The sequence below is a fragment of the Podarcis vaucheri genome, assembly GCF_965113315.1.
Source record: "Podarcis vaucheri genome assembly, chromosome: 3".
NCBI lineage: Eukaryota > Metazoa > Chordata > Lepidosauria > Squamata > Lacertidae > Podarcis > Podarcis vaucheri.
Window position 1 is genome coordinate 60,225,498 of NC_138761.1, and position 20,609 is coordinate 60,246,106.

General features: G+C 39.7%; 1 protein-coding gene and 1 long non-coding RNA gene across 10 annotated transcripts in view; one reads left to right on the top strand and one right to left on the bottom strand.

Annotated features, from left to right (window-relative positions):
* Nucleotides 1-129: 129 nt before the first annotated feature.
* Nucleotides 130-20,609, top strand: part of LOC309528120 — a 30,770-nt gene continuing 10,290 nt past the window's right edge. For 2 of the 3 annotated variants that reach the window (XR_014217530.1, XR_014217531.1), the window contains exons 1-3: nucleotides 130-679; nucleotides 1,781-1,939; nucleotides 4,258-4,392. This is a non-coding gene — a long non-coding RNA (uncharacterized lncRNA). Of the gene's footprint in view, nucleotides 680-1,780; nucleotides 1,940-4,257; nucleotides 4,393-6,970; nucleotides 7,935-20,609 lie in introns of all 3 variants that reach the window. The other variant, XR_014217529.1, reaches the window with a different exon arrangement.
* The window catches only part of STXBP5 (syntaxin binding protein 5), a 118,996-nt gene continuing 110,628 nt past the window's right edge, over nucleotides 12,242-20,609 (bottom strand). For 6 of the 7 annotated variants that reach the window (XM_082215217.1, XM_082215216.1, XM_082215214.1 and 3 more), the window contains one exon: nucleotides 12,242-19,854. In XM_082215217.1, the coding sequence (XP_082071343.1) occupies nucleotides 19,813-19,854 (42 nt within the window). In that variant the 3' untranslated portion in view covers nucleotides 12,242-19,812. The remainder of the gene's footprint in view (nucleotides 19,855-20,609) is intronic. The other variant, XR_014217484.1, reaches the window with a different exon arrangement.

Sequence of the window (20,609 nt, forward strand, 5' to 3'; positions counted from 1 at the left end):
GTGACGCAGAACAGCCGCGTCTCCCCTCGCGCTCCCGTTTGGTTGGGTGTAGCGGCCGTTGAGGCCCTTCGGGTTTGGCTCCCCCCCCCCATCCCCTCTCACGCAGAAAGGCTGGAGGAGAGTCGCTTCCTTGTGGTGATTATGGACGTGGATGCTTTTATCTTTCTCCCTCTCTCTTGACGTGTAAAGGAAATGCTCGTGGGAGAGGCGGGGACGGGGTCTTGCCTGCGCATACCTAGATTTAAGAAAGGGAATGGCAAGGTTCAGGAAACGCCTGTGTCGAAAGAAGAGGGGCAAGAAGCAGCAAGCAGCGGCGTCCTTTGCAATCCTCAGCTTCCCCCCAACGCCTTTCCCCTCAGCCCAGCACCCTCCCAGCGCCGCTTTCTCTCATTTCTTTTGCCAACCCTGGAGTCACAGTGCCCCCTGACGGTTTCTGCTGAAAAGTGCAGCACTGGCTCCTTAAACCAGTGTCCTTTCACTTTCCTTAAAGGCTTCTTATTGAAATACAACATATTCTGCGTTCCCCATACCCACACGTACGTCCCATCCATAGCAGGGATGCTTCTTTGCTGGAAGCCCGCCATACGTGAATCATTCCATGCGTAGGCGTTGGAACAGATACACTTCCCATTCTTCACACACAGCAGTGCATACACAACTTCCTACATCAAATTGTATGGTAAAGCATTTAACTTCAAGGTCCGCTTCTACACATAGCAGCCTACTGCTCCAGGAAATGATACTGTACAGTGAACTCCTTCCTCAATAGTTCATCAAGAGGCTCTCTTGTGTGTCCCAATTTTGCACCTGACTGGAGTGAGACTGGGCTCAAGTTTTGGAAGCCGCTGCCTAGGGTGATGATGCTCTTTTGCTGTGCTACGTGTAGACTATCCTTTTTGGGGAGCCCTACTGCTTGGTTGTTTCTTAATGTCAGTTTGTAAAATTTTTTTATCTGCTTGCTGGCATTCTGCTGCTTGTTTCCTTTTTGATGATTTTTTTAAAAAGCATATGTATTATTGCGAACTTGTGTATGCACATTTTCTACTGACCATCTTGAACTTTTAAGGTGAACTAGAAGTACATTGGGGACGCGGGTGGCGCTGTGGGTAAAAAGCCTCAGCGCCTAGGGCTTGCCGATCGAAAGGTCGGCGGTTCGAATCCCCGCGGCGGGGTGCGCTCCCGTTGTTCGGTCCCAGCGCCTGCCAACCTAGCAGTTCGAAAGCACCCTCGGGTGCAAGTAGATAAATAGGGACCGCTTACTAGCGGGAAGGTAAACGGCGTTTCCGTGTGCGGCTCTGGCTCGCCAGAGCAGCGATGTCACGCTGGCCACGTGACCCGGAAGTGTCTCTGGACAGCGCTGGCCCCCGGCCTCTTGAGTGAGATGGGCGCACAACCCCAGAGTCTGTCAAGACTGGCCCGTACGGGCAGGGGTACCTTTACCTTTACCTTTAGAAGTACATTTTGAAATAATTTGGAAACCTTGACATAATTTAAAACAGTTGACAGAAACTTGTTTGCCTCCTTTCTTGTTGTTTGTTCTTTCATAGGCTCTTACTCCTTTTAGGTGCAGCTGCACTTTACTGAAGTTGCATTTTTTTTAGTGTTGTTGGTTGACCCAAACTAGTTAAAAAGAGTAATTGGGACTCTGGTAGGATAAAAATAGATGAGAAAAATGCTGTGCATTAGACACTACTTCCACTTCAACATCTTTAACAATGTATGCCTAGTCTCCAAGGCCTTTGTTTTATCTACTTTGTTTTATCAATGCATTCCATTTCAGTAACGGTGGTAATCCTTCAGTGCATCCTAATGGTTTGGGGTTCTTTTGTGTGCATTAAAAAAATTATGGATGACCCAAATGCAGACATCTGGTCCAAGCTGGGAAAAGCAGGAGCAAATCCCATGTGCACATGCCTACTCAGAAATAAACTTCACTCAGGTGAGATATTCTAGATTACAAAGCTGTGTGCATAGTTATCTGTGTTTGCTTTCCAATGTGGTGTAATGGTTAAGAGCAGTGGACTCGTAATCTTGTTCAACCGGGTTCGCTTCTCCGCTCCTCCACATGCAGATGCTGGGTGACCTTGGGCTAGTCACACTTCTCTGAAGTCTCTCAGCCTCACTCACCTCACAGAGTGTTTGTTGTGGGGGAGGAAGGGAAAGGAGATTGTGAGCCGCTTTGAGACTCCTTAAGGGGAGTGAAAGGTGGGATATCAAGTCCAAATTCTTCCTCCTCCACCTCCTCCTTCTCTTCTTCTTCCCTTATGGTCAGTACTGTTACAGAGTGCTGCTTATCTATTGAATAAACAAAAAATATATCTTATTTAAAATAAATTGTATGGAAACTTGTTAAGGAAAGCAAACATTTTTATCAGAGGTGACTTCCAGATGGATGGTTTCTGTTGCCATCCTAGCCATTGCTTTTCCACTGTAAGCTGCAAAAGGAATTGTAATTGATTTTCAACACTATCAAGAGAATGGTGCTTCTTCTATTTTCAACACTATCAGGAGAATGATGCTTTTTCTATTTGTCCACCCCAATATGTTCTGTCCACATCAGTGGGCATGATGTGATTGCTGTGAGTGAGACTATTTGAAGCTCAGTACGTATTCACTGTATTGTGGTGGGTGTTACTTTATGACCCCATTTCTTTCTTTATTTTTAAAATTAGAATAAAACCCCTTTCCAGCTGCACTTAACAAGTGATAAGAGCAGTACCACTGCTTTGAATCCTCCTTAGAGTTGCTTGTCTGCTGCAGTCTCTATTGAACTTCAGGCCCCAGGATAGCCAAGCTCTGAATGAGCAGCAGTTGGTGTTTTCAGTTTTTCTCTATTTTAGATACAGTAGAAATTGCTGTTCGTTTTATGTAAGAATTTTTGATCCCAGGACAGGTTACCTCATAGTTAAAAATAAACAATTCTAGCAAATTAAGAACAGATAAAAGCATTAATAAAATTAAACATAATTCAGTCATAGTAATAACAGTTGCAGTAGTGGCTAATATGCCATAAATGACCAGTCAAACAGGTATTTGCCTTTTACCAAGCATTAGCACCAGATGTTTGTCTAGGGATGGTATTTCACAGCCAAGGTATCATCACAGAGAATGCCCTATTACATGACACCACCACAGATGATGTTTAGTTCCTCCATTCTGACTATACCTTCTCCTCAGTAGCATAGAAAGAGAGAGGTGGGGCGCACCAGGCAGCATGGCAGTTGTTGGGCGACATGGGTGTTGCAGGGTAGCGGAGCCACTGCCTATCCCTCAAGGAGGTAGCCCCAAAAAGCTGAAACGACTTTGGCCGGTTTCCTAAAAACAGCTCAACAACTTTGGGCGATCTCTTTAAAAAGGTCCGCTGCAGGGTTGCTATGCCGCAGCTTCTCCTGGTAACACTATATGCAACTGGGAGATTACAGCCACAGATAATAAACTAAGGCACAGTAGTAGGCTCATCACATGCTGTCAGACAGAAGACAGTAATGCCACTATAATACTTTTCCTGCCTGGTTCTCGCCCTAGGTAATGGTCACAAGCATGCCACCTGCAGTCCCTGGCTTACAATTCTGTATCTTGACTAATGGTGGGGGAAGCCCTTGTCCCTGTACCTCCCTGAAGTGACAACCCAAAGAAAAAAAAGTCCCCTTGTGTCATCCCCTTTGGAGATAACCTCACCACGGTTAACTCCGTGGCAGAATCTATGCTTATGCCCAGATGGGCTCTGGACCACACCCACACCCTAGCTGTATTGACTTCGCAACTTTATATTATCTCATAATACACAGCAATGAAGCAATGTAGAGTAAAAGGCATTGTTCACCTGAGCAAATGTTAGTTATGAAATCCCCCTAAGCTGTTTTATATTCTACTTAAACTGAAGACCTGTCAAAACTAAACTGCTCTCTATGTTGCTTAAGTTTCCCCCCTCGAGTATTTGCACTGCTGTAGATGACTCCACAGTACTGTTTGTGAGTAGAAAAGGTAATTTAAAGGCCAGGGGTTGTAAACACTGAGAGGTGAGAAGGGAAAATATAGTAGCTTTACTCTGTAAGCCATTCAGGATGATCTTTTAAAAATACAGAGGAAAATATTGCAGTTGTACCACACGGCCGTGGGGCAACTATGAAATAGAAATCTAGATTTTCAGCAGATTTTTAATAGGCATAGTGCTGTACATTCAAGCACTGCTTACATCTATTAATGAAAATTTCATATAACCTCTATCCTAACGAATTAGATGCTTTTAAATTTCAGAAAAGTGTGTGGCACAATTTGACAACGCTATCTAATTAACACCAGTTGCATAATGGAACTCTGAAGACATGTGAAAAGTGAAAGGGGTTAAAGAATGAGTGACATTCACAGGAGAATTTTCATGAGCTACATAAGGTATGATGACAGGCGAACTAGTTTTATTGTTAGAGAGCTAGGGGGATAGTGATGTTTGGGTTGTAAGAGATACCAACCTATAATAGCAATTTAGATAAATTACCATTGGTGTTACTTCTTAGTTACTGCATTTATCAAAAAACTTGGTATTCAGTTAAGCTTTTGCAAAACAAAACTTTTATAGCCCCAAATAATTTATTTCTCCCCCTCCGCCTTCTATTAAAAACCATATAATGCACTCTATTATCTATCACATCATTCTAGAAAATCATGACATAGATAATTACCACCCATGTATTTTTTTAAAAGATAAAATTCAACTCAATGAAGCGGCACAAAAAAACCAACAGTACCTGCAAATCTATTTCTCAAAAAGTACTTCTTTCAACAAGATTTGTTGTTTATTAAATCAATGAATTGCTCTAAAAAGAGCAAGAACTTCTACTATGAAATTGAAAGCCCTATTTTATATTTGTCTCTGAAACAAAAATGTTTACGGCAGAAGTTGGACAGATATGTTTATGGTATTCTATTTACCAGCCATATATCATAATCCCTTCAGTATAAACATTTTTTCTCACTCTCTGAGAGTGAGAAACTAGCCATTCAACAGCCCCAGCAGCAACTCTTCATATATGTCTGCTGCAAAGTTCAGCTAAGGCATAAGAACAGAATAATTCTTTCCAGCACATAGTATTGATTTGATAGACCACATAGGAATATGGAGCTGCTGATACTAAGATTCACCTCCTAGCCACTGCTAATTTTCATGTGACCGTTTCCAGTTCTTAAATGCACAGCCCAGTCTTCACTGAGGTTAGTCTCCAAAGTACGTTTTCAAAAACAACCACCTGAAGCTTAAGCCTAAACTACTGTAATGTGCTGTACATAAGGCTGCTGTTGAAGATTGTTTGGAAAAGACAAGTATTGCTAAATGCTGCTTCTGAATTATTGAGTGGCATTATTCTTTGCAATCTGCAATGGCTTCCTGTTTGCTTCTGAGACCAATTTGAAGTACTGATATTAACATACAAAGCTGTAAAAGGTTTGGGATGCAATTAGGTACTTGCAGCTTACTTAACATCTCAGTGTGTAACTCTCATGTTATCTAGCTCACTATTATCATTCCACTAGCCAAGTCGTATATTATAATTTAAATTTTAGAGTAGTGCTTTTGAATTGTTTGATGTAAGCAAGTAGGACATGTAAAGTCCTCTATAAGGAAAGTAAATTCCTCACCAGGAACAATGTGCTTTTTAGGCAACAATGTTGTTGATGATGATGGTTAGGTAGGGCTGCCACCCTGTGGCAAAAAATATGAATTGAAGGATTTGTTTGACATTAATTACAGTGGTACCTCGGGTTACAAACTCTGCTAACCAGGGAGTGGTTGCTCCAGGTAAAGAACTTTGCCCCAGAATAAGAACGGAAATCACGCGCAGCGGCAGCAGGAGGCCCCATTAGTGAAAGCACGCCTCAGGTTAAGAACCATTTCAGGTTAAGAACGGACCTCTGGAATGAATTAAGTTCTTAACCCAAGGTATCACTGTATATTAAACTCTATTTCATAATAAGCAGATATGATTGGATATAATAAAATAGAAAGCTGGGCAAGATAGAAAGGAAAGACAAATGAAAAGAGAAAGCCTTGAGATCACATGAATAGATACTGAGATAACTGGGCTGTTAAGCTCATGGTAAACAGCAATTAAGGGAAGTTCACATCCAAGTATGGACAAAACAGCTAATCTAAAAAGGTATTCTTAGGTTCATTTACTCAGGGATACTAACAGAATTTCCTGGGCCCAGTATACTGTATGTGTATTGCCCACCCCCGAATCTCCCTCACTAATTTATTGGTCAGAACTGTTGCTTATGTAGCTATATTAACTTAACCTAACCTACCTCACAGGGCTGTTGCAAAGATAAAAGGAGGGAGGGGAAGATAATGTACACATTCTTAAGCTCCTGGGTGGAAAGGCAAAATACAAGTAGATATCACCACTTATGTAAATAAAAAATAATCATGCACAAAGCCAGAAGCCAGCCACTCTTGTTTTAACTGCCACATTTCATAGTCCTGCTATTTACAGCAAAATAGTTAAATAGTTTGAGGGACGCGGGTGGCGCTGTGGGTAAAACCTCAGTGCCTAGGACTTGCCGATCAAATGGTCGGCAGTTCGAATCCCCGCGGCGGGGTGAGCTCCCGTCTTTCGGTCCCAGCTCCTGCCCACCTAGCAGTTCGAAAGCACCCCTGGGTGCAAGTAGATAAAAAGGTACCACTTTATAGCGGGAAGGTAAACGGTGTTTCCGTGTGCGGCTCTGGCTCGCCAGAGCAGCGATGTCACGCTGGCCACGTGACCCAGAAGTGTCTTCGGACAGCGCTGGCCCCCGCCCTCTAGAGTGAGATGAGCGCACAACCCTAGTGTCGGACACGACTGGCCCGTACGGGCAGGGGTACCTTTACCTTTACCTAGTTAAATAAAAACTGTTTGGCAACCCTTAAAACAAGAAAAAATACTCAGTTTCACAGTTTTGGAGTCTGACTCACAAACCCTTTGCCTAACCTACCTCACAGGGCTGTTGTGAAGATAAAAACAGAGAAGGGAAGGCAATGTACACAGCCGTGAGCTCCTGGGAGGAAATGCTACTTACAAGGAGCAACATATACTGAAATTTATGTGCAGTTTCACAACTGTCAGCAACACCCAAAGTCATAAGCTGTCGACGTTTCCCTTTTTTAAAGGGAAATTCCCTTATTCTGAATAGGATTCCTCGCAAGAAAAGGGAAAAGTTGACAGCTATGCCCAAGATATCCTTGTGTAAAAGTACAATCTATAGGAATTTTAACTTGCTGTAGCTGCATGGCATTTGGTTATTGTATTTGTGGATTCTTTTAGTATTTTAGGATTCATTTTATATTTTTGTTTTATGGTTACTGTATATTAAAATATATATATAGCCAGTAAAGACATGAATACCAGTAGTGGTTGTGTGGAGGGACATAGAAAATCAGGGGGAGAGGGGACTGCAATACTTTTTTTTTCAGTAGGAAGGAAGCCTCATTTGTTTAAAGTATGTTATCTTTGAGTAAAACATACCTAAGCTAGCCAAGGTAGCATACTTGGGGAGGGATGAACGAAATAATGTGGAAAGTACTTAAAAAAACACTCCAATACACAGAGCCAACTCCACTCCTGCATCCAGCATCAGGCTAGCACAGGGGTCAGCAAACCTTTTCAGCAGCGGGCCAGTCCACTGTCCCTCAGACCTTTTGGGGGACCGGACTATATTTTGAAAAGAATAAAAATGAATGAATTCCTATGCCCCCACAAATAACCCAGAGATGCATTTTAAATAAAAGGACACATTCTACTCATGTAAAAACACACAGATTCCTGGACCGTCCGCGGGCCAGATTTAGAAGGTGATTGGACCGGATCCAGCTCCCAGGCCTTAGTTTGCCTACCCATGGGCTAGAAGCAACAATGAGCTTCTGTTTTTTCCCTGCTGCCTTGGGATGCTGCCCTCCAGATTCCCAGGTAAGCCGCTTAGCATTCCTTCCTCTGATTAAGTTATTATGCATGCTTAGCAACAGCAGTATCTGCAGCTTTAGAATGGTGCTTCCATGATTTGTTTTTTAGTTTTATTTATAAATGTCTGATTGAATTAGCTTTCATTTTTTTAAATAGTACGTCCCTGCTAGCTTGGGGCCTGCTACATGTTTATTTAATCTACACTTAAGACAATAAGAACCAGCTGCACAAATATGAGGGACACTTGGATTGCCAGTAGGACATGTGAAAAGGATATGAGGTCTTAGCCGACCCACAAGCGTAACTTGAGTCAACAGTACGATGCAGCAGCAAAAAAAGGCTAATGCTATTCTAGGCTGCATCAGTATAGTGCCCTGATCAAGCAAATTGAATCGTTCTGTTCTGCTTTGACCACACCTTGAGTACTGTGTCCAGTTCACAATTTAAGGAAGATACTGACAAGCTGCAGTGTGTGCCGAGGAGGGCAGCCAATGGAACAGTTGAGGGAAATGGGTATGTTTAGGCTGGTAAAGAGAAGACTGAGAGGAGATAGTTGTCATATCTTCAATATCTAAAGGGCTGTCAGATGGAAGCAGCTTGTTTTCTCCTGCTCTGGAGGGTAGGACCCAAACCAATGGTTTCAAGTTACAATAAAGGAGATTCCAACTAAGTATCAGGGAGAACTTTCTGATACTAAGAACTGTTCAGCAGTGGAAGAGCTGGTGGCCTCTCCTTCCTTGGAGGTTTTCCAGCAGAGGTTGGATGGTCATCTGTATGATGTAGTTGAGATTCTTACATTGCAGGGGGTTGGACTAGATGACCCTCGGGGTACCTTCCAACTCTACAATTCTATGATTCTACAATCCCTATACCCCGCAGTTAGCAGCCCTGACTTTAGATTCCTTTATTATTCCAGTTAGTTCTGGGATTCTAAATTGTCTCTTACCAGCTTCCAGAAATGCCTTTTGTCTTTTGTTTACCAGTTTCTTTGATGTACTGAGTCTAAATGACAAATATAAATATTACCAGTCGTATAGCAATGTGATTGCCACTAAAAATAGCTTTCATTTGTCCTGAGCTCCAGCTCACTGCAGTAATGCCTGAAAATTAGAAAACGGAAAAATTCACTGTTTATAAACTATACTGTTCACTAAATACCCACACCACAATATCTGGGGCCAATGTTACTACAGACACACAGAACAGTGGTGAGAAGCATTTATTTTCCCTTCAAGGGGTGCATTCACTTGGGGAGAATTGTTAGAGGTCACATCCTGGCAGTAGACAAGAGCAAAGTCTGGGGATGCAGGACACAAAAGTGGGAAGAACAAGGGTGTCTAACCTGTGGCCCTCTAGATGTTGAACTACAAGACCTAAAATCTCTGACCATTGGCGAGCCTTCCAAAGGCTGATGGGAGTTGTAGAAGAACAGCATTTGGAAGGCAACAGCTAACTTGCCTATGAGGCAGGGCCTCCACTTCTCTTTTTCTGTAACCCCCTTTCCCATCAATTTCTCCCCCCATTGCCACCCTCATTTACAACCTATAATATACAGGTGCAGTTTTCAGTGGCAATTATATCATTTTGGTAATGTTTGGTTTATTGTCTACACAAGCTTATATTTACAGAAATATCTGCTTTGAGTGGGCAGCATTTATTATTCCCACAGTGCTGGGTCTATATACAGTACTGCATGAGCTGCATGGCATCATCAAAAATGGCTGGGGGGGGGGGAGCCCACTGCGCACCATGTACCATAGCTGGGGGAGGGAGACTTCCACCCCCCTATTTTGGGGAGTGCAGCCATTCTATTCCCATTGACAGCTGCCATGCACCTTTGGAAACCAAAGTGGGGTTCAAAGAGAGGAATACTCCTATTCCAAGTACTGTACTGAATTGCTGTGGCAAAAAACAGATCATTCATATTGGCTGAGACATGTTAACTTATTTTGATAGTTAATTTTTGTGTGCCACCTTGATTAGGTCTGTTTTTTGTATACAGTACTAGAAATTAAAGGCTGAGAAGTAGGGAGGCTGTTATATCATTGATAGTTAACACTAAGCATTGCAATACTTGTCGTATCATCAATGGAATCTTACATCAATGTGACACTGTTTGCAGGGCTCATTTATGGTTTGGGGTGGATGCCAGCCTTAAGTTTAACTAAGCATGCAGCAGCAGCAGCTATCTCTGGCATGAACCACCAGCAGCTGGAGATTAGTCACATATCATGGAGAACAGATTGCAATTGAATCTAAACAGTAAGGTGATGCTGATACTAGGAAAGAGCCATGCCTTCTTGTAATAGATGGGGTTTCTGAAGTCCCATCTGATCAGGTAACAACTCTGAGGATACTCTGCCTAAGACCTAGTGCTATTCTTTGGCAGGCTCCAACCTGATTCTCAAAGGCAGAAAATGCATACACTGGGAAGAAGGAGGAGGAGGAGGAGGAGGAGGAGGAGGAGGAGGAGGAGGAGGAGAAGGAGAGTTTTGGATTTGATATCCCGCCTTTCACTCCCCTTCAGGAGTCTCAAAGCGGCTAACATTCTCCTTTCCCTTCCTCCCCCCACAACAAACACTCTGTGAGGTGAGTGGGGCTGAGAGACTTCAAAGAAGTGTGACTGGCCCAAGGTCACCCAGCAGCTGCATGTGGAGAAGCAGAGACGCGAACCCGGTTCCCCAGATGACGACACTACCGCTCTTAACCACTACACCACACCACACCACACTGGCTCTCTATATAGTGCAGTCTCACTGACTGCAATACTATGAAACTTTACTTGTATAAACACCCTGTTCAACAATAGGGCTTACTTCCAAGTAAAGATAGTGGTTGGACTCCAAAATTATCAAGATAGTTGAAAATTAATTGTTCTAGATATTTTTAGTACACTCCTAGCAATATTTACAAGAACATATTGGTCCTGAGTGCAGGTGTGCATAGTACTTTCTAAAGCTATGTACGGATAAACCAAAGTTATTGCCCAAATTTAATTGGATTGATTTTAATGTATGCAGCAATTGAGCATTTTACTAGCTATGTATGGATTAAATTCTTCCACAATCTTTTCCTGTTATAAAACTGTTATTTCATTAATTACACTGTAGACGCTTATACCCCATCCTATTAAAATATTCAAGAGTTACCAAATTAAATCTCAACAGTAATCAAGCCAATGCACCCAGAATCTGATAAGCAGGTTATGAAAATAATGACCATCCACTGTGTTTTTCAAGCACCTGGTAAATCAGAGGCAGGTTGTGTCTGAAGGTGGTCATCTTCTGAAAATGCTGAGGTCATCTCAACCATCTTTCCTGTGTGATAAATCAAACAACATGACTGCTATAAACCATTATTTGAAGAATTGAGAGTCAGCTATACCCCTACATAGGCAATGACCCAATTCACATGTAACAGGAAGCCAAACCATCCCTTAGTGTGAACAAGTTAATGTGTGGGTTTCCAGAATGAACATGTGTTATATTTCTCCCCTGGCCTTGCTGCTGCCATGCTACCAGGATGTAAATCACGATTTGGCTTAGCATTACAATAAAACCCAGTCTTGTGGTCTGTCACACTCAACAAACCACAAGCTGCAAAAAAGCCCCCCCCCCATTTAGTGCTTGTTGTTTGTCTGGGCGGCGGCGGGGGGGGGGGGGAATCACAAGTGTGGGTTTGCACATAACTAAGACAAATCATGGCTGAGCCTGGGTCATTTGACAGTAGCAGGGCCAGGGGTGAAACACATTAGACAGAGTTTGCTCTGTGAACCTGCACATTTGCGCTGAGTCATGGTTTGGCTTAGCATTACATGCAATCTGGGCCATAATCACTAAGAAGGGGGCACAAACAGAACGTGGGAAATTATAGGATTTACTCAGGCAGAGGCAGCAGTCCTTTAACTTTTATACATCAAAGCACATTATCATTCTGTTCTTCATGGAATAATAAATTTTATCTTCCAAATCATATAACACAGAAGAAGTCCTGAAGCTTGCGCAACATTATAGTATAAATTATGGACCATGCATGGTGGGAAAGAGTCTTCCCTGACCATCAGGTTTCTTTTTATTGCTAGAAGACACGACAGGTTCTTACAGAGATCTGGCACCATAATCTGGCACATAATCACCAGCAAAATCAATGAAAGTGAAAATCAGATAGATTTTCAAAGTACAAATTAAATACATCTAAGATGATGAATATAGGAAAACCCTGAAGGAACATTTGCATTTCTTCTAACAGTAAGAAATACCCTCAAGCATGGACTGCATCAAGAGGGAAAATGATTACATGAAACAAAAACTAGGTTTGTTTTGTTTCAGGAGAGATTTGAATAGTTTATTTTGCCCATTCAGAGCCCTTCAGCATAATGACACATTCATATACACATATGAACAGTATTTTCTGAAACATTAATGTATAGTACATTTTCCTTTTAAAATACCAGCTGCACAGGTTTTTTTTATTTACAAAAATATCCCATACTTAATTTTAATGTTTGTAATGACATACTTTAGGATCAAGTACATAAAGTAAAATAACTATGCAAGTCTAACATTTCCATTTGTAATGGTATGGATTGGAGTTCATACAAAACTATATTGGTAGACAGATGAATTTGCAACCCTATCCTAAGATGCATTTCCCATTTTCATCTTCAGAACACGTAGTGGGGCTCCGCAAGACTGAAATTAACAAGTGGAAGTGAGGAATAAATTAAAAACAAAAAAGACACAATGCACAGAGACTAAGATACATATAAGCTAGAAGTTCTATATCAAGCATGCTTACCCAATGAGTAATGTGAGAAACATTTATTGATGTTCATCCCCCTGAACTCCCACCCCACCCCTGCAATGATGCTTGCATAATGAAACAGTAGCATTACCAGAAGCCGCTCCTCCTAGGTCTAACCATTATTAATGAGTTTAAAGTAAAATGAGTACAATTTATTTACAAATTTTGAAAGGGTTGTTAACACTAAACAGTTTCCCCATTTTGTATTAGCCAATATCAAATAGCAGCTCCATGGATGATGCCATGATGTCTTCAAAAAATCAAAAACTTGTTCATATTTTTTAAAAATGTAGTGGTCAAGAAGAAACAAACTGCAGTCGCTTGAAGTTTAGAAAGATCAATTTCCTAAGTGCTTTATCAAAAAATGTTAATACTTATTTAGTTGCATCTTTGATTTCTATAATCAAAACTATATCTCAAATTAGTTTTAAAATTAAAAACTACACTCATTGGTGAACTTGAAACAAACATGATTTATATAGGAAACATGTATAGTAGTAGCCATGCACTTTTCTTGGTTTGATTCTCAATGCATGTTAAACAATGTTAAAAATTCAGATAATTCACATATACTGGGCATTTAGCTTTGTTTACCGCCCACCACCCCCAACTATAAAATTCATTCAAACAGGATTTTTATTTATTTCTTTTGGCAGTAATGTCACTAACATTCACAGGGGGAAAGAATTCACAATACTTCACAGATAAATATCTAGACTGTGGGAGCAAGTGCAGCTGAGAATTTGTACAGTAAACAAAGGCAAACAATGAGCATTTTCAATCATTGGGCACACCACAACTACACTACAAGTGCAGTCATATTCTTATCTGTATGCATCAGAGCACTAACAAATAGGATGGTTCACCAACCACAGGAATATGCACTTTAAAAAACATTCTGAGGACAAGTAACAATCAATGAGTATAAAATATATGCAGAAACCAGAACTTCAAAATACAAAAGGAAAGCTTTAATTGACAAAAATACATGGAATCCACTTTTAATTTTTGGAAATTTTAAAAGGCTGAAGAAAATACCTGAAAATCTAGAATTTTATATATACTCATGAAAAAGAAGAGTTATGATAAATGTCCATCAACAAGCTGCAGCTATTTCAAACAGTTTTACAACTGAGGTGTGTGTGTGTGTGTGTGTGTACTTTCTTCTTGTAGCAGTTCTTTTTAGATTAAACTATAGGTTTATTTTAAGCTAGTAACTCTAGAGTATTTCTAATTAATCAAGATGGGTTAATTTGTTACTGTTATCTCGATATGAGATGAATTTATTTCTTATTATAAGCTTAATTGTATGCATAATATATATACATTAAGTTCTTTGACAAACTTAACATAAGGTTTTTTAAAATTAAAAGACAGAGCATATATTTTAATTTGGTAACAAACTATATTCTTATAGCATAATGTATAAATATCGTTGTGGCTGCAATCCAGCCATGGTTACCTGTGCTTAACTCTCACTCATATCCATAGAACCAAAGCACATATTATTTGTGAACAAGATTGCAGTTTTGTGTAATTTTTAAACAAATCTGAAAGTGTTTCAGTAATTTAGAAATAAATAAAATATTCAGAGAAATTGTCTACTGTTCTTATGAATCTTCCAAATCTAGCACTGGAACTCTAGCACCTGTGACAACTTGCCTGTTTATTTCAAATGAGGAAGCAGGTCCCTGTATGCAGTCTTTATTCTCACAGATCCTCTTCCTTTATAGGCATGGAGGTCCCTGCCCATAAAAAAAATTGTCCATGCAAAGGGTGCAAAGCTGTTTGTGTACAGAAAGAACTTTCCAAACTATTTTATGTACAGATAAGTTAATTCAAGACTCTGATGTACGTGAAAGGATTTAAGTACTCAAGGTTGCATTACTTAAGGTGCAGGGAAAAGAAATTCAAGTTTACGGTTCAGATTAGATCAGTGCTATAGAAAGCAAAAAGAAAACATCACTGCATCAAAAATCACCTTTGGCTATAGCTTTCTAATGTAGCATTTGTCAGATGAGGGGCGCCTTGAGCAAAAATGTGTAACAAAACCATACAAGTGCAGATGGAAATCAGCTGACTAACTTTATACCTACTGTACTGTAATGTAATGAATGTTGATGGTGTCACACTTTCAGACTTGCTTGGAATACACGCAATTATTTACATGAAGTAACATTCAAAAGTTACAATTTGGCAGTTTTCTTCCTAAAGAAACATGTCTTTAGTTTAATTATAATTAAACACAGTAACATTACATGAAAGACAAGTAGCAGCAGTTTGTTTGCATTTTAGTAATATATAAAAAAAAGTTTAGGCTGAGTTTAGATGCTCATTCCTCTGTAGCACTGGCAGCAAATTAACCCAGCTAATGTGGCATGAGCCCTGACCCAGCATCAGCAGCTTGATAATTGTACAAATGGTAATTGGAGAAGGAGCCTTGCTTGGGCAGAGTCTCTTCTTTATTTTTGTAGTTCCTAAGTGCAGCAGCTTCCTCTAGTCACATTCACAAGTAGGTCTTTTACTCTGAAGGAAAACTGTGCTCCCCTTTTAAAAAGGTTCTATGAGTGCTTGGTGTGGACTCCATGCTTTGATATACTAAAATATCAACTTTTACTAAGTCCAAGAGCAATCTAGAAATCAAGAGAATGTACATGTGTGTCTGTGAAATTATGGTCAATAGCCAATAGGTATCTACTGTACAACAGTTTGCCAAAATGCACTTCATTACCTATTGCTGGTAATGTTTCTGAAGGATTATCTTGGCTTTTCCAGGATATAACTTGAAGTGTGTATTGGGGGAGGGGGGCTAAATTGAAATATGCACATTTCATGAGTTTTTTTTTTTATCTTGCCACAAAACATGTTTCCACATCTTGCCAATTTTTAGATAGAGGCTCGAAAGTGGCAAGTCTTCCTGTGCCTCTGAAAGTACAGCAGCTGCACAATCCTCTTCAGTTTCCCCTTCCACAGCACATTTTTAAAAGTTTCTTGCAACAGCCACTATTAACTGCTGCTTCAGCACCATTAAAAATTACTTCTGTAGAACAGAAAGGGAAACCAAACTTTTGGGAACTTATGTAACCAGAAGGAAACAAATCTTATGGGGAAAATTCTCCTAGCCAAATCTGTATAGCAACATGATATCACTAATTTCTAAGAAGAAATCAGGTTAAATTAAAAAATCATATTCCAGTAGTAATGTTTTGGTGTACTGAACAGCATCAAACTGGAATGAAAAAGATGGGAGACCCTTTCAGCGAACTTCATCCCCCACCTCTATTCCCTTTTTCAAGTCAAAATTCAAACCCTGAGAAAATTCAGCACAACACTACAAAAAACTTCCAGTAGCAGTTTAACCAGAAACTATGGGAGGCCTAAAAATAAAATAAAATAATGAACATGTGTTTACCATGGCCAACAGCAGCTCTACACTACTGCCTCCCAGTATCTAAAAGTTATCTGTACACAGCCTTATTTGATAGTTTGATCAAACAATCAAATTCAAATTCCAGCCAAGAGAATAATGGGATTTCCCCCAACAGCATGCCAAACAAACTCTATACAAAGTAAATTTTCCTATTCGTACAACTTATCTTGCTGCAGTGAGATTGACAGACATTACTGAATTGCCCAAACTAGACAAACAGCCCAACGATTTGCTACTATTTAATTTCTGCATTTTTTTTAAAAAAGCAAATTATTTTATTTATGGTATAAAATGTGAGAACACATACACATTATAATAGATACCATGTTAATCTTTGTGCTAGTATGAACTTCCTTATTCTTCATTTCCTGTTGGGTGTCAAAAATTTGCTGCTCAGAAAGCTACAGATCTTGCCTCAAATAATTCAGCTTCACAAGGAGTATACCACTTTGGGGTTTTTCTGCAAAGGAATGTGGATAGCAGTAAATCTTCATTTACTATAGAGTTCTCTTGCTCTGGGCATTTTCCATAGTGGGCAAAAGTAATTATTCACTATAATTTTAATTTGTATGGAAACACAGACTTCCCCCTTTTAAAAAAATAAACCAATATTATGTTAGGTTCATTATTACGTTTTGTGCTTCTGACTCCAATTACAAAATACATATTTGACACAATCCATATGAAGATTAGCCGTGAGAAATCAGTAAGGTATGTATCTCCACTTGAAATCAGTGGGGTTTAAAAGTGCTTATCTAAGGCTGGATCATGCCATTTATACACAAGACAGAATTTAACATTAAAAAAATGAAATTTCTAATGCACAGAGAAGTTATCATAACGAACAGTTACTACTGTTTACGTTTGAATGTCCACATCACTTAACAATTTTTTATTATTTGATTTATTGATTTTTCTCAGTGTTTTCACATATAGCTAAATGCAAATAAAGTAATTTGTTTAAAACAGAAAATCTGTTTCCAGGCAGCAGAATGAAAAAGTGAATAACTAGTCCCTAAACAAGTTGTTTTAGTTTTGACTCAAATATTTGCTGTAGAGGATTGGCTGCTGCCCAAAATCACTTCTGTAGGCTTAGAGCACTGTGTGGTTATGGAAAGAACTGAATCTGCTTCTCATATGGACAATTGAATATCATGGCACTCTACCCAAAGCTGCACTGCAGGGAGACAAAAAGCTGGTATAAGTACTGTACTAAAACACACCATCTAGCAGCCCCCGTCTGAAACACAGATTCAAACATTCTTGCAGATTGTAGAGTTTCCCACCCCCAAGTGACCTTTGGTTGCAACCAACATGCTGCAGCGATTTACTTGAATCAAATTTGAAGGGTTATAACCTTATCTTAATCACATTTACTTAGAGGCAAGTCTATATATAGCAAAACACACTATGCAGGACCAGCCAGTAACTTTTTCAACCTGGAGTGCACATTACATTTAGGGAACGAACGGGGAACACAATTTTTAAATGCCAATGCTGAACCCACACTAGGGAATTTTGTTTTGGCTCAAACTGCAGTCTATGTTCACAATGTTAGAAGTTGAAGACAACCCATTCAACATGTGCACAGCACCACCAAGTTTAGGAAAATAAAACCCAAAACCTCTGGCACTTTCTTACAGACTATAGTCTCAACTAGTTTAGGCTGCTTACAAATTATCACAAATTCATACTATTTCCAGCTTCCAACATGACTAAGATTATTATTTATGCATTTTCATAAATATTTTTTTTAAAATAAATTCATATACTCTTATTACACTATGGCTTTGGTGCAACCTTCATTAGCTAAAATATACTGCTTCAATTTGGCACATCTTAAATCCCTCCTTTCATACAAATCAAAGTAGGAATCTACCAGTTGCTAAAGTGGTAAAATATTCATATATTAAATGCCAAGTTTTGGAAACAATCCATTCTGACGTTAATGTCACTCGGCAATTCATACAGTGAACTTAAGAACACTTACATGGAGGAAAAGTCAATTCAAATCAACGGTACTCGCTCCCAAGTAAATGTGCTTGAAATTCTGGAGACAGCTTATTTGCTGCTTTTTTTTTAAACTTGCTAAGCAGGTTCTTTGAACTGTATTGGGGGGGGAACCCCCAAGAACCGTTTTAATCTAATGCAAGTAATAAAAATGATTGCTATTAGCCATCAAGTTGTATCCCAGAGTTCAACACTGCTTGAACTAAGGACTATTTCACCTGGTAGTTAAGTCTGATTGGGCATATAAGCTAGCTGATAGATCCTGTTTAAGTGCCTGCACTAATACATTCTCTTAAACACACAAAAGAAGATGTACAGCATGAATTAAACTCAAAACCAATTACAAATATTTTATAAATTGACTAACTGTATTTTCAGGAAAATAAAAAAGGTAGGGTTGACTGAAAGATGACATTTTTTTCCTCATTGTGGTAGACTTTTTTTTTTTTACTTTTTACACTACACAGCCATAACACAAATGAAAACTTTCAGCATGATGTGCAGTTGAATCACTTTTTTTTACAATGCAAAAAAACTTCTCTTGCTTTGCACTTGACATGGGCTGTGTTCAGATGTCACGCTAAGACACAGTTTGTTGTGATGGGAATGAGCTGCAGCAAGCCTCACGTGTCACCTTTTTTCTTCTGGTGTGGCTGCGAGAAGTTCCAAAGCTTTTGCTTTGTTTTGGATTAACTATATCATGTCAGCTCCAAACCTTAAACCATGGTTAAGTGTAACAATGGTTCATCAAAACAGGCCAGCTTTATAATCTATGGTTTGAAAGTATGTTTCAAATAAACCATACTGAAAATTAACCACATTATGTCAGGTTCAGATAAAATCGACAAGCTACGGTTAATCAAAAGCTTCCAATGACCTCCTTGTAGCTACAACAAAGAGAGAGAGAGAGAGAGAGAGAGAGAGCGAGAGCCCAAATGCTTGCTGCTTTTCATTTCTGTCACAATAAGCTATGATTTATAATGACATCCAAACACAGCCACAGTATGGTGATGCAAATACAAGAATACTAGATCAGGGGTCCAAGAAGATACTATGTGCATGTTAACTATGTATAGATTCAGAATGGAGCTCGCATACTTCTTTTGTCAGATCAGAAAATTGGTGGCATCAAGTCATTTCTAGTAACAGCTATAATGGCGTGCTCTAAGGAGGGAAGGTATAGATCAGCTACTAGTAGTCCCCTAAGATGAACAACTTTATTCTAGCTCTTGGACCCCTGATTTATTGCAGCCTCCTACAGGAGGATGAAACACTGGCAGCAACAACAATAGCACAAAAACTTTTGGCATATGAAATATTAACACAGGATAGATCCTGCATTGCCCCTGCTCATCTGATACCAAAGTTTCCTTTTTGTCCATGTGTTCTCTTGTTGACTGTTCCCAAGCTCCTAGTCAGCCCACAGGTAAAGACACACACACACTGTGTGGGTGCCAGTTTTAAATATAATGACCCTCAGTTAAAGCTGCATGACTGAGGTAAAACAGTGTGTGATTTGTGCTAGGAAAGATCAGTATCCATTGGCTGACACCCTTGCACTTCCGCTGGTCCTGCAGAAGTTAATGAAAAGGAGATTTTTCTTCAAGGTAAAGTTATATAGATGCATTTGAAAATGCGTTGTCAGAACTGGTACCATTTCTTATCTTTGCATTTCAACATCATCTAAAAATGAAAAAGAGGAACAGAACATAGTTACGCATATGGTATGGTACACTGTACAGTTCACTTTTGAAGTTGGTGTAAGGAGGGAATTCTAAGAATAGAGAACTGCCTATTAAGTAAAGAAGATGAATAACTAAATGATTAAGGAGATCAGAGGTACATGAACAAGTGGATAAAAGTTGTGCATGAATAAGCCTTCTTGCCATCTGCCTGTGACAATATAAAGTTTATTTCCCATACTGCTGGATTCTGGTGTGAAAGCACAACGACCCTAAAGTATTTTGCTGCCTGAGGTGAATCACAAGATTAAGGCTGGGTAATATATAATACTATCCAAAACCAGTTTGAAGTCCATTATCATGATAATGGTTTTCTAATTTTTGACCTGGGAATTTATTGTGAATCATGATGTATCTGTGTGTATGCTATGCAAAAATCACAATATGGGAAAAACCATGAAGACAGCCAGGGCCTCTACATAGCTCCATCCTTTTTTCAGACATTGTGATATACTGGTATATTGTGACATTTAGCTAGTGATATATTGTTGAAAACCAGCTATCGCCTAGTGATACAAGATGGCACCAACTTCCCCCATTCCTGGCAATTTAACCTAAGAATTCAATCTTACTTAAAAGCTGGTCATTGCCAGTGTCTTCCACTGCACCTGGAGAGCAGGAGATTAGCTTATGGGACACAAGGCAGGCCAAGTGGCACACACAGCTCTGTCTTTCAACACCTTGCTGCTGCTTCCT